The 11,505-nt window shown below is 45.5% G+C and overlaps 2 protein-coding genes across 6 annotated transcripts in view; one reads left to right on the top strand and one right to left on the bottom strand.

The window, feature by feature from the left end:
• Window positions 1–11,339, top strand: part of ZDHHC23 (zinc finger DHHC-type palmitoyltransferase 23) — a 47,049-nt gene extending 35,710 nt beyond the window's left edge. For 2 of the 4 annotated variants that reach the window (XM_019476172.2, XM_059720470.1), the window contains exon 5: window positions 10,061–11,339. In XM_019476172.2, the coding sequence (XP_019331717.1) occupies window positions 10,061–10,185 (125 nt within the window). In that variant the 3' untranslated portion in view covers window positions 10,186–11,339. Of the gene's footprint in view, window positions 1–5,766; window positions 6,324–10,060 lie in introns of those variants that run through there. The other 2 variants (XM_019476175.1, XM_019476174.1) reach the window with 1 other exon arrangement.
• The window catches only part of CCDC191 (coiled-coil domain containing 191), a 38,282-nt gene extending 26,875 nt beyond the window's left edge, over window positions 1–11,407 (bottom strand). For both annotated transcript variants that reach the window (XM_014603959.3, XM_059720469.1), the window contains exons 1-7: window positions 11,333–11,407; window positions 9,209–9,247; window positions 6,593–6,734; window positions 4,642–4,788; window positions 3,950–4,128; window positions 3,234–3,457; window positions 2,173–2,323 (exon numbers count right to left, since the gene is read on the bottom strand). In XM_014603959.3, the coding sequence (XP_014459445.3) occupies window positions 2,173–2,323; window positions 3,234–3,457; window positions 3,950–4,128; window positions 4,642–4,788; window positions 6,593–6,734; window positions 9,209–9,247; window positions 11,333–11,389 (939 nt within the window). In that variant the 5' untranslated portion in view covers window positions 11,390–11,407. The remainder of the gene's footprint in view (window positions 1–2,172; window positions 2,324–3,233; window positions 3,458–3,949; window positions 4,129–4,641; window positions 4,789–6,592; window positions 6,735–9,208; window positions 9,248–11,332) is intronic.
• Between the last annotated feature and the right edge of the window lie 98 nt (window positions 11,408–11,505).

Genomic DNA, 11,505 nt, shown 5'->3' on the forward strand with positions numbered 1-11,505 from the left:
GAGGGTAAAAGAATCTCACCCTGAGTTTTCAAAGGTGCCCTTTGCATGTCTATTTGTTTTACCTGTTAGAATGGGTTGCTTCATGCCCACAACTGCTTCAAAAGCCTAGTATTACCCACCACTTTCACTGAAGTGCATGGATGGGGAAACTGAGGCACAGAAGTTACAGGACTTGCCTGTGGATCCAGCAGCAGAATCTGTGTCAGGATTCAGGAGTCCCTTGCCCCCACTGCAGTGCTCCAATCACTAGATCACCAGCCTCCAAAACTTCTCCCTTCCTCTGCTCTCTCCCCCTATCTTACTTGCCCTTCACGTGACAACCAGGAGGAACAGCCACCAGCCAGGGTTTGTGGCTTCAACAGGAGTTTCATAAGTACTGTGTTTACTCAAATCTAAGACAATGTTTTCTTCCCAAACAAACTAGGGGTAAAAAAAGCCTCATCTTAAATTCAAGAACCAGCCCGGGGAAGGAGGTGACTCAGCTCCAGCTTTAGAGTCAGGAGGCAGGCACAGGCATGGGGTGGGACAACAGTGGAAGACAGTGGGAAGGCAGGGATAGGCAGTAGGGCTCAGGCACAAGCATGGAGGGAATAAGGGACAGGGGGAGCAGACGATGGTGGGCGGGGGGGAATGGCAGGAAGGGCAGGCACAGGCAAGGGGAAGTAGCAGGTAGGCAGTAGGGGGGCAGCTGCTGCTTTCCCCATCACCGCAGTAAAGGGGAAGAGTTTAGGATGACCTTCTTGTAACAGGGAACCCTAACTCTGTTACTGTGAGAAAGAAAGAAAGAAAAACAAGAGAATGATTGTATAAGGCGGATTGGACCAGTAGAGGGTGTACAAGATTGTATAGGGTGATTTGGTTAGGGATGATACCATCTCAGGAAGGGGGTTGGACTAGATGGCCTCTGTGAGTCCTTTCCAGGCCTACTTCTCAATGGCTCTATGAAGAAAAACTATCAAGGTTTAAGACCAGAACTTTTGTAGCCTGGGGAAGGGAGGGGAAAAGTAACAGCAGTAGAGAGCAGTCTTGGCTGAGTCATTAAAGCAGAGGAGATCCCAGCTGCCAGGATGAACACCTAGCTGAATAAAAAGGGGCAAGCTTCCTACTTCAAGGGAGGGCAGAGATTGCCCAGTGAGAGCCAGTTGGCCCTGGGATATGGACTTGGCTCTTGCAGAGCTCAGTCTGCAAATGGTGGGCTGCAGAATGCGAGAAAATTACTAGCATCTGGGCCCCATGAACAGGAAGCCCAGTCAGCTGACCAGCAGGTTGGGGCTGACTAGTATACAGATTCTCCTCCAGGACAGAGGAGCTGGCTGGCCCAGGTGGTAGAAAAGAACAAAACACTCTTGGGAAAAGGGGGGAACTACAAGCCCAGCAAGGGAAGCTTCTGCTGGTAGAGAGAGCACATTTAAGGGACTAGGGACTTGATTAAGGGCAGTTCTGGTATGCAGAAAGGGTTGAGTTTTCTGTTGAAAACTATTTGTGTTAACTCAGTAAGGGTCTGTTTTCTTTTTGTTTGTTTGCTTGATAACATCTGGTGGACCTGGGCAGCTATGAGGGGAGGTTTGGAGGCTACAGAGCAGAGTGCCTCCCTTTTTAGGAGGGAGGCAGGCTATAGCTTAGACAGTGCTGAAGCCCAGATGGTCTAGTCTGGGCTCCTGGCCCAAAGCAGGCTGAAGTCTGGGAGGGGCTGAAGTCCAGGCCAGAGTGAGATAGGGCCAGGAGCCCAGGAAGAGTGGGGGGCAGAGAGAAGCAGAGTCTCACTCAGGCTAGTTGGACTAGTAATAGTCTGGGGAGCGGAGTGGAATGAGGCACCAACAGCTGAACTCCGGTTCCCTGAAGGCAGCCTTCTAAAAATATTATACTAATTCTAACATCAAGGCATGGCAGGAAGGAGAAAAAGCCAAACTGGAGAGCTGGCATAGGAGGATAGGTATAGTGTGGCCACCAGGGGGTGTCATGGCCACCCCTGGAGATGCACCCCAGTTATACTTCCACTAATTGGATTCTGTAGGTGGAAAATTGAAAATTATCAATTTCCATGTATAGAATCCAATCAGTGGGGCAGGAGGTCATCTTGGATTCAAAGTTGTCTTGTATTCAGGTAAATGTGGTACATAACAGATGGAAGGTCTTGATTCAGAATACTGAATAAAGGAGGAGGATGCTCACTTGCTGGTTCTGTATATGAATCCTGGTCAGCCACTCCTTCACTTTCCTCTGTTTTTCTTTTCCTTGCTCTTCCTCGTGATCCAAGGGGGTTGGTGTCTGTTCTGCCACAATTGGCTTCTGGGTTTTTACTGATTTTTGCCTCTGTCTCTCCCTAAAAACAAAATAAACACCAGGAAGCACAGTCAGATAGATAGTAAATGAATAAGACACTGCAGTATCTTCAACAACTTTCAGACAATGACCTCTGCTGTGGGAAGATGATAGCTACCTAAACCCAGCCTCTTTAGCAAGTAAAGTTAGCTTTGAGTTTTAAAGACCAAGTGAGCACAAACCACACAGATTCAACCTGCTCAGGAAGGGGGTCCAGAACATGGCAATATTAGGAACATAGGTCTGGATGAGGCCTCCTGAGCCATCACTTCCATTCTCCTGCCTTCCTATTCAAATGTTAATGCAAAGCATCCTCAAAATTGTCACTTCACATCTTCACTCTGAACTACCCCAATACCAAAGGGTATGTAAGGTTCAAGAAAGCCCATGTAAAAGAACATAGGTTACATGGCTGCCTTCTGGAGACAGAAGTGGCAGTTCCAGCACCCAACAGGAACTGTGGTTCTGAGGCAAATGTGAGACACACCGATCTCCTCAGCTCAATGGAAGCTGGGCCCAGGCTCTGCAGAACTTCTGAGGTCTACTAGCCAGTCACATTTCTCTCTCTCTGAAGAAAGCAAATCACTGATTTTTAAATGACATGTACAATTCTGTAGATGTTGGCATTTGAGTTGTCATATTTTTATCTGTTGGTTTCTGTGTGATAAATGATGAAAAGTAATGCCTCTGTGTCCAGAACTATTTAAAAATATAGATATTAGGAACATACAGGTCTCCAAGATTGCTGACTCTCCTTTATGACCACAATGCTTTATATTTTTTAGGCAGAGTTTACTGCAACCTGGAACTGGTGTCAAGAGAAATGTCCTGTCATTGGGATTCAGAACCCCTGTGAAAGACACGATTAGCTGCAGGGGTTGACTTCCGTGTTCTCCCTCTTCCCCTCTTACATTCTTTGCGCTTCTCCCATGATGTGCCTCTTCTCTGCCATTTCCTTCCGCAACTTCACCATCTCTCTCTGGATCTCCTCCTCTTCCTTCCTTGCCTTCAGGTCCTTCCTTCTATTCTCCTCCTGCACTAGCTGTTTAGCCTCAGACAGAGCTAATTTCTTCAGGGCCTTCTCTTGCCTCTGGAGCTCTAGCTCCTTCTGATGTTTTATGCGGTTTTCCTTGACCTGGAAAGGGAGAATACTGCAAAGGGTCAAAGCAGTTCCTCCTCTCTGGAGGCTTGAGGATGGTGTTAGGCTGAGAATGTGGGTCTTGAGCAAGTTCCAATTGAAAAGTATCCAAAACACACAATCTATCATCTCTATAATAAAAAAGAACTGGATAGGATTATGGTCTCTGACAGAGCAGAGAAGGGCTCAGGAGTTCTATTCAACAGAGTGGCATTCCACCAGTGTAAACTCAGTGTCTAGCTGTTGTGTCTTTTTTCCTGTCAGTCCTGATAAAGGAATCAAAATCTTAATGGATCTAGAAAAAATATGGTGGTTTAAGTAGCTATGAAATTACTGTATTTGCTATGCACATTCCTTTTGAGAAATGCACTAAACTGCCTGTGCTCATGATATGATGTAGCATGAGATTCCATGGGTTAATTATAGAACTCCTGCAGGAAATGACATTGTTTCCTCCCATCACTTTTAGGTGTGGGGCCTTTTCCTCACCTGCTTGTGCCTAAGCTCCATAGTAACTCGTGGATCCCTTGGTTTTTGTTTTTCCTTGAGGTCTTCAATCCGGAGGTCTTTCAGTATACCATGGTCCACCATTTCACTTTGTAAAAGATGGTGCAGAAAGTCTTGAACAGTAGTGCTCTCCAACTCCTGTTCCAGATAGCCACACAAGTCTGGAACAACAAATCCAAATCATCTTGAGCCCCTTTGAAATGCATAAACCCCACAACCTAGAGCCATCAAGCCTGAAGTAATCAGAGATCCATTTCCCAGATTAATTGTGATGAAAGCAGCCACAGTGTCTGCACTCTGTAGCTCCAAAAAGTCTAAAACGGTCTCCCATTCACTAATTTAAGAAGTAAGATTTTGCTACCTTTTCTGCCTTGATTGTGAAGATCTCAAACTATTGTACAAACAATTCTGTGAGTCAGGAGAATGTTAGCTCCATTTTATTTGTGGAGAAACTAGGGTGCACAGAGTTGAAAGGGCTTGCTTATGCAGTGACACAGCAAGTTGCTGCAAGAGCTAAGAAAAAAAGTCTAGGGCTCTATTAACCTAGGTTGTTCCAACTGCCTGGTAACAAAGAGGATTCCTGCTTTTCAAGCCTATTATCTCAGCAGCAGGCCAGTCTGCCTGTCCAAAACAGCCTCCACGGTCAGTTAGGAATGGTTTTGTGATGCTCTCACCATCAAACCGCTCATACTTCATAAAGCCAACCAGGGGTGCTTTAGAAGGATTAGAGTCTCCTGCAGACTCTCCAACATCCTCTTCTATGTCACTTGCCAGCTCCAGTCTCAGTTTGGAATTCATCCAATCATTGAGCAGCTCCTGGGCTACAGGGGACAGAAAGATGGATGGGTTTATTAGGATGGAAAGTATTGTTGTAAGCATACAATAGCAAGGCTCTGTCCCCTTGGAAGAATTGCATAACAAGCTGTTTTGTGCATTTGAAATGACTGCAGGGTGATATGTAAAGGAAAATGTAATTAGATCACTACTTCCCCTGATCCCTTCTTCTCAGTATACAAAAACCCTAGAAGGTGATTGTTTTTTTTAATTCCATCATATAATAATAACTGAGCCCTGGAATAAAAAGCCATAAGTCTTTTTTAGGGGAACGGGGCTATGACTTTTAGCTTTTTCATTTAATTCAAAGGCCTAACAAACCCTTGGAAGAAAAGTTCTTTTGTAAAAACTCTTCTTTCTAGTGTGAGAGACAAGGAAACACCCACGCCAAATCTCTGGTGCTGCAACTAAGCTATACAATAAAATAAAGGGGTACACAAGCAAATGTAATATCTATAGATATCTATATATATATATAAATGCACAAAGTGGGGAAAAAAGACAGCGAGAGTGACAAAAATGTAATATTTTACCCCAATTTGCAATCTATCATTAGGCTGATTCATAAGCAATGCTGTTTATCTAATAACAGATGAAGCCAGCTTATCTTATTGGGACTGTGGCATTCTTTAAGAGAGCAATGCAGACTCATCATAGCTCATTTACACTTCCTTTGTCAGTATTTTTGGTAAATAGTTACTGCAGATGATAATCTTGGGTATTATAATTCTTGCTTCTAGCTAAAAGCTTTCAGGTTGTGCTTGACTACTCAGGAAAGATTATTAGGTGTAAAAGGATGATAAACAAAAACAAAGACAAACAAGAAACAAAAAAGTGCTAGGAAAGCACTTTCAAATTTCAGACACTTGTCAGAAGTTAGCTCTATTTTTCAGGTACAGCACTGGATAACATACACAGAAATTATTGTCTAACAAAATGGATGTTTTTCTCTCTTTTTCTACTAGAACCTCAGAGTAGGACAAGTGAAACCGCTGACTCGGACATTAGTAGAATATAAATGCTTTCAAGGACCCTGCCTTTCCATCTGTTCTGTATGGCGTCTCGCTGGCTTGAGTGCTGTAAAATAATTAGTCATGTGCAAAGATCCAAGTTGCTTCTAACGTTTCATGATGCCTGTACAGCGTCTGCATTTCCTTTACTTAGGACAGCAGAGATAATGGAAATCAGTTCCTTTTCGCTTGCAGGCATTTGTCACATTCAGGTTCATGATACCGCATGGTTTGGGCTGTAGCTGCGATACAAAGAGCTTTTATTAAGGAAACTTTTCACTGGAATTCAAGAGAACAAATAAAATTATTCATAAATATTTTTAGTGCCAGAAGGAACTGCTGGACCATCTTCTATGACCTACTATAACACAGGCCACAAAATGCCTTTCAGCTCCTTCTATAGTGAGGCCAATAACTTGTGTTTGACTAAGGCATGGCTTCCAATAAAGGCAGCTGTCCAGTCTTCATTTGAAGTGTTGAAGAAATAAATGGAGGATCTACCATTTCCTTTAGTAGTTTGTTTCAGTAATTGTCTAACTTTAGTTGCAACATGTTGATTCTCATTGTGCCTTTCTCCACTAGGCTGAACAACTGAAATCTAACCAGGTGTATGAACTACTTCTTTTGGTCCTAGATTCAATAAAAGCCTATTTATTTAAAAAAAACCCTAAAAAACAAAATCCACTGGGGAACATGTTGGAGCTGACAGGGTGCCTTTAACAGCTCATGCAGAAGCAAAGGGAGAAGAAGTGGGGGGGGGGGGGGGGGAATTTAAACTCACCTTCTGCATAGGCCTCATCATGATCCTGTAGCTGCTCTGTTGTTTCCAGATCCAACACAGGACCATGTAGACCTTTACGGTATGCTGACTTGTTAAGGGAAAAAGCTTCAGAAACAGCAAACTCAGAGGCTTGTTCCACTCTCTTTAAAATAAATAAAGGAGGCAAGAAACATTGTTCATGACCAATACATCCTCCTTTTCAAACATGATACATGCTACATTCCGATTCTATGCTCCATGTTAGGGTACGCCTGCAGATTCCCACTAACTTCAGCAGGTGTCTGCATGAAGAAAGAGTTTATCTATACGTTATTATAATCTCATAACATCATGCTACCAAGTAGGTTTATAAAGCACTTAGGCTATCAAGACCTGTCTTTAGGTGCTTGCAACTTAAAAAAAATAAAATTTTGAATGTCAGTCAAGCTTTTGGGCACGCAGTATCAGAGATTTGATGTGCCCAGAAGTTTGTCTAACATATCTCCTAAATATACATTTGGTCCAATAAAAGATATTTCTAAAAAACCCTTGTTTCTCACCTATTTCCTGCACCATTACAGCTATTATAACACAACCCTACTACTAGTTAGAGGGAAATTTCTGAACTGTGTGTTCAATCCAGAAGTAACGGTAGGCTTTCTTGTGTGTGATGGGAGATAAACTTGGGCACATTTCATTTGGTTGCTTCTAAGATAAAGAATGGGAAAAAATGAGTTTTGATAAGACATTCATTCAATGTTTTTTGTGTGCTCAGATTTCTAAAAACGACTATTTTATCTCATAGCAATGCTGCATCTTCCATTCTGAAAAAGGACAGGGGACTTTACAGATTGTACTAAAGGAATATTTCATCCATAATGCATCAAGCTAAACTGCAGACCCCTCTGCTTGAAAGGCCTTAAAAATGTAGCTTAGCATCTGACCTCATTTCTTTTAAACAATAATAAATGTCTAGATCTTGGTAAGCTCTAGAATACTAAAATCAATTGATCAGCTTGAGAGGAACAAGCCCAAGTGCATTTCACTGTTGCAGCAAAGACCTCGAGTCTCCTACGCACTCAGAAGTGGGGCAGCCCTACCACAAACTACTGATACTGCTGGGAACCAAGATACGTTTACCAAACTGGTATTTGGGTAAGACACTAGGTTTAACGTGTATTCTTGCCAAAGGTATCACCGCATTTTTAACACTCACTAGCAGTCAAGACCGTGAAGATACATTTTGCATAAAAGAAGGTGCTTCCAGTAGCACAGAGACCCTGAGCTTCTTGCTAGACTAGGGGAGAGTACTGATCCTAAGGGAACAACATGACCTATCCACTCAACAGCATCACATCCTTCACTACCTAGATGAACCTTACAGGCCCTCTATCAGAATCATAACTGGTTTAGCCCAATACTAACAGGATCACAACACAAGACAATATGGCCACCACAAGCAATCATTTTCTTTGGCAGCTTCACTTTTCTTACAGGCTTATTATCTTTGACTGGTTTAAGGATTCTAGTTCATAAATAAGTACTATATTTACCCAAATCCAAGACAACTTCAACTTTAAGATGAAGTCCCCAATAATTAAATTCTGTACATGGAAAATGATAAACGTGTTATAATTTTCTACGTATAAAATCTAATTAATGGAAAGTCATCTTAAATTTGTACCCACCCTCCTCCCCCACTGCCGTGGCAGGGAAAACAGTGATGGGCGGCATTGGACGAGATTCCTTCTCCTTGCTCCCCTGTACCACATGCCTCTGCCAGTCCTTCCCCTGTGTCTGCCATATACCCCCCCCCCACCTGCCCCTCCATGCCTGTGCATGTCCCCTGCCCCTATGCCTTTATCTGCTCCCCCACTTTGCGTTCCCACCTCCTGCTCCTCCCTCTGGCCTGCCTCCCCCACCTCCCAGCCTGTGACTGACCCCTGTTGCCTACCCTCCCACACTTACCTTCTGTTGCAATAATGCTCCTCCAGGGCAGTCAGCAGCAGTGCGGCCCTGGCCTGGCCACAGTTCAGCCCAGCCCAACCTGGCCAGGGAGAAGCAGTACCCAGCCAGGTGAGGTCAGGGCTGGAGGGACCAGAGCAGAAAGTAAGTGGGAAGGGAAACAGGGGGTGAGGGGGAAGGCATAAGTATGGGGGGCAGGCTGCAGGTTCTCTTTTCCCTGCATGCTCCCCTTGGCAATGGGCCTCTTCCCTCGCCCAATGAACCATTCTGACCTAGGGCAGGTGGCAACTCGGCTTCAGCCCTGAGCCACTGCCTGCCCCAGTACAGTACTCAAATTCAAGAAAAGGCTTCCTCCCCACTCCCACCGCCACTGATACTGATACTGATTGGGCAGGGGGTGGGCCTCATCTTGGATTTGAATAAATACACTAAAGTTAATCTTGGTGGTAGATTTTAGACATCTTCACTGGACGCTTGACAAAGAGCCATCCGTTTATGTCCCAGAAGCTACTAAGCAATTATCAACAGACACCAACTTTTTATCATAATTAAGGTGAACCAGATGCAAACTTAAGGATGAAGGACTTTCAGTCTCATTTTCAACCTGCTGAGCCATGCCGTTCCCTGACTCTGGCATGTCCGTTTCATAAAGTCCTTTGTTCATGGGTTTACCTTGATCCAGTGCTCCACACTGTCAGAATTGAACTTCGGCTAGAAAGAAGATGCAAAACATGAATGTAAAAATATCTCTACTTATATATTTTTTAAATCTTGGTTTAATGTGGTCAAGCCTAGGACCAGTCACTTGAGTCCCATGAAAGTTTTTGCTCTTTCGCCAGTGACATCAACACTCTAAGCTTCCTTTTCATTTCTAACTCAAATGCTTCTGTGGTTCAGACAGGGGTTGGGAACTTAAGAGACATGGAGTCACCTCAAATATTACAAAGATTTCCTGTGTGACCTTGTGCAAGTTAACTGATTCTCCAAAGACTTGATGTTATGAGTAGGACTAGTCCACCTAACTTCAGTGACACCATTCATAGACACAAACTTTGCAGGATGGAAGTTCACATCTTTCTTTTTCTCAATTCCCTCTCTGCAAATAGAGATGCCATCCTCCCTTCCTCCCACCCCCACCTTTGTTTGCAGTCTATTTACACTAAAAACTCCTCAGGGCAGGGGATGCCTTTTTCCTAGGTATTCTCTACATGCATGTACATGACTAAGACACTGACTAAAGACTCCCTGTATACTATAATTCACATGTCAAATAGGCCTTATAAAGGTGCCGCTTCTGCTATTCTAGGGGAAAAAATATCAGCTTCCCCCACTTACAACACAAACCACAATTTCAAAAAGCCAATTTTGGAGGGAAAGGTGCACATGGCATGCAAGCAGATACAGTAACACCAAGAGTCTAGATTTGCCTGCCTGGTTTATAACCCCCCTGCCACCCTCCATTGCTGCAATTCAAGGCTGGAGCTGCTTTACTTATTCTTTTTTTTTTTTAATTTCATGTCCCAGGTCAAATCAGCCAAATCAGTTCCAAAACCTATCAATTGAGCAGAACTTGGGAGTTCAAATCCACATGGTGCCACCACCAGCAAGTATCCTCCCTCTCAGGCTCATCAACCTGGGGTTTCAGGTAAGTCCAAAGCCATGGCACACATCCTACAAGCAGGCCCAAGCCCAGAGGTCTTGGGGGTTCAGATGTTCCTGAGTGTTGCTTGCCCTGAACCAATGGCCCAAAGAAGCAAGCAAGAGGGAAATCCCCCAGATCCATAGAATAGGTGTGTAGCCAAGATTGCTCATGAGGGGGGGCCTGCCTGCCTGCCTGCCTGCAGCACAAGGACAGGTCTCCACCCTATTCTCCATATACGTTCAGAGGTCAGGAAGAAGGGAATCTTTCTTTCTAATCACGGCAGGAAACCACCTGGACTGCTTTTTTTTTAATTAATATATTTTGTGTTCCTGGTCAAATCAGCCAAATCATATCGATTGAGCAGAACTCAGTTGTTCCAAGAACCAGATCAATTCAGCAGGTGAAACTCAATTGTTCAAAACACCATGTATGGTGCTACAACTGGCAAGCATCCTCCATCCCAGGCTGTCACCCTGGGACTTCAGATACTCTTAACCCCAATGGTGGGCATCCTATATGCAGATCCAAGCCTAGCAGTCTTGGGATTCGGATGCCTCCACTGGATCACGGTATCTCCCCTGCCAGGCACCCACTCTTGCAACTAGCTCATGCCTCTCACCTCTTGCTGTGGCTCCAGCTCTTGGAGCCCAGTGATGGCCAGCTCAGTGAGAGCTTTCCTAGCCTAACGGTAGACAAACGCTTGCATCCTCACTGCTACAGAACAAAGCTAAAGACTGCAGGCGCTCCAGCCAGCCTGAGCCATGCGGGGACCAGAAAGCAAAGGAGACACACCCCAGGGCGGGGGGGGGGGAGTCATTGAAGACGGTGGGTTCCGCTAGGCTCTTGGTGGCTGGGGCAGGGGCTCAGCTGGGTAAAGCCATGCCCAGGAGGGGTGGGAGTAGAGAGATGCAGGTGCCCATGCAGAGAGCCCCAAGGCTCCTCCACTGGACTGCATTCCCCAGGGGATGCATGGGGGGGGGGGATGAAAGGTGTTTTCTGATTGGCCAACTGTGCCCCCGATGCCCCCTGGATGGACGGAGCCCCCTGATTGGCCGCGACAGGGAGGGGGCGGGCGAACCCCATTGTTGGAGGGGGAGGACCCCTCCATAGGGGCCGCGAGAGGCTCGTGGATGCTCGTGGGGAGTCACGGTTACCTTAGGCCGGGCCGCGGCGCCGAGGCGCTGCCAGCGGTACAGCCCCGAGAAAGCCATGGCTGGGGGTGGGTGGCTCTCGCCGCCGCGAGGTATGCCGGGAAGCCGAGTCCCCCGGCGGGCGGCGCCTCGGCAGCTCGGGCTGCGCGGACTACGCGGCCCACGATGCACTGCGC

Source organism: Alligator mississippiensis, chromosome 1 (genome assembly GCF_030867095.1).
Source record: "Alligator mississippiensis isolate rAllMis1 chromosome 1, rAllMis1, whole genome shotgun sequence".
NCBI classification, from domain to species: Eukaryota; Metazoa; Chordata; order Crocodylia; family Alligatoridae; genus Alligator; species Alligator mississippiensis.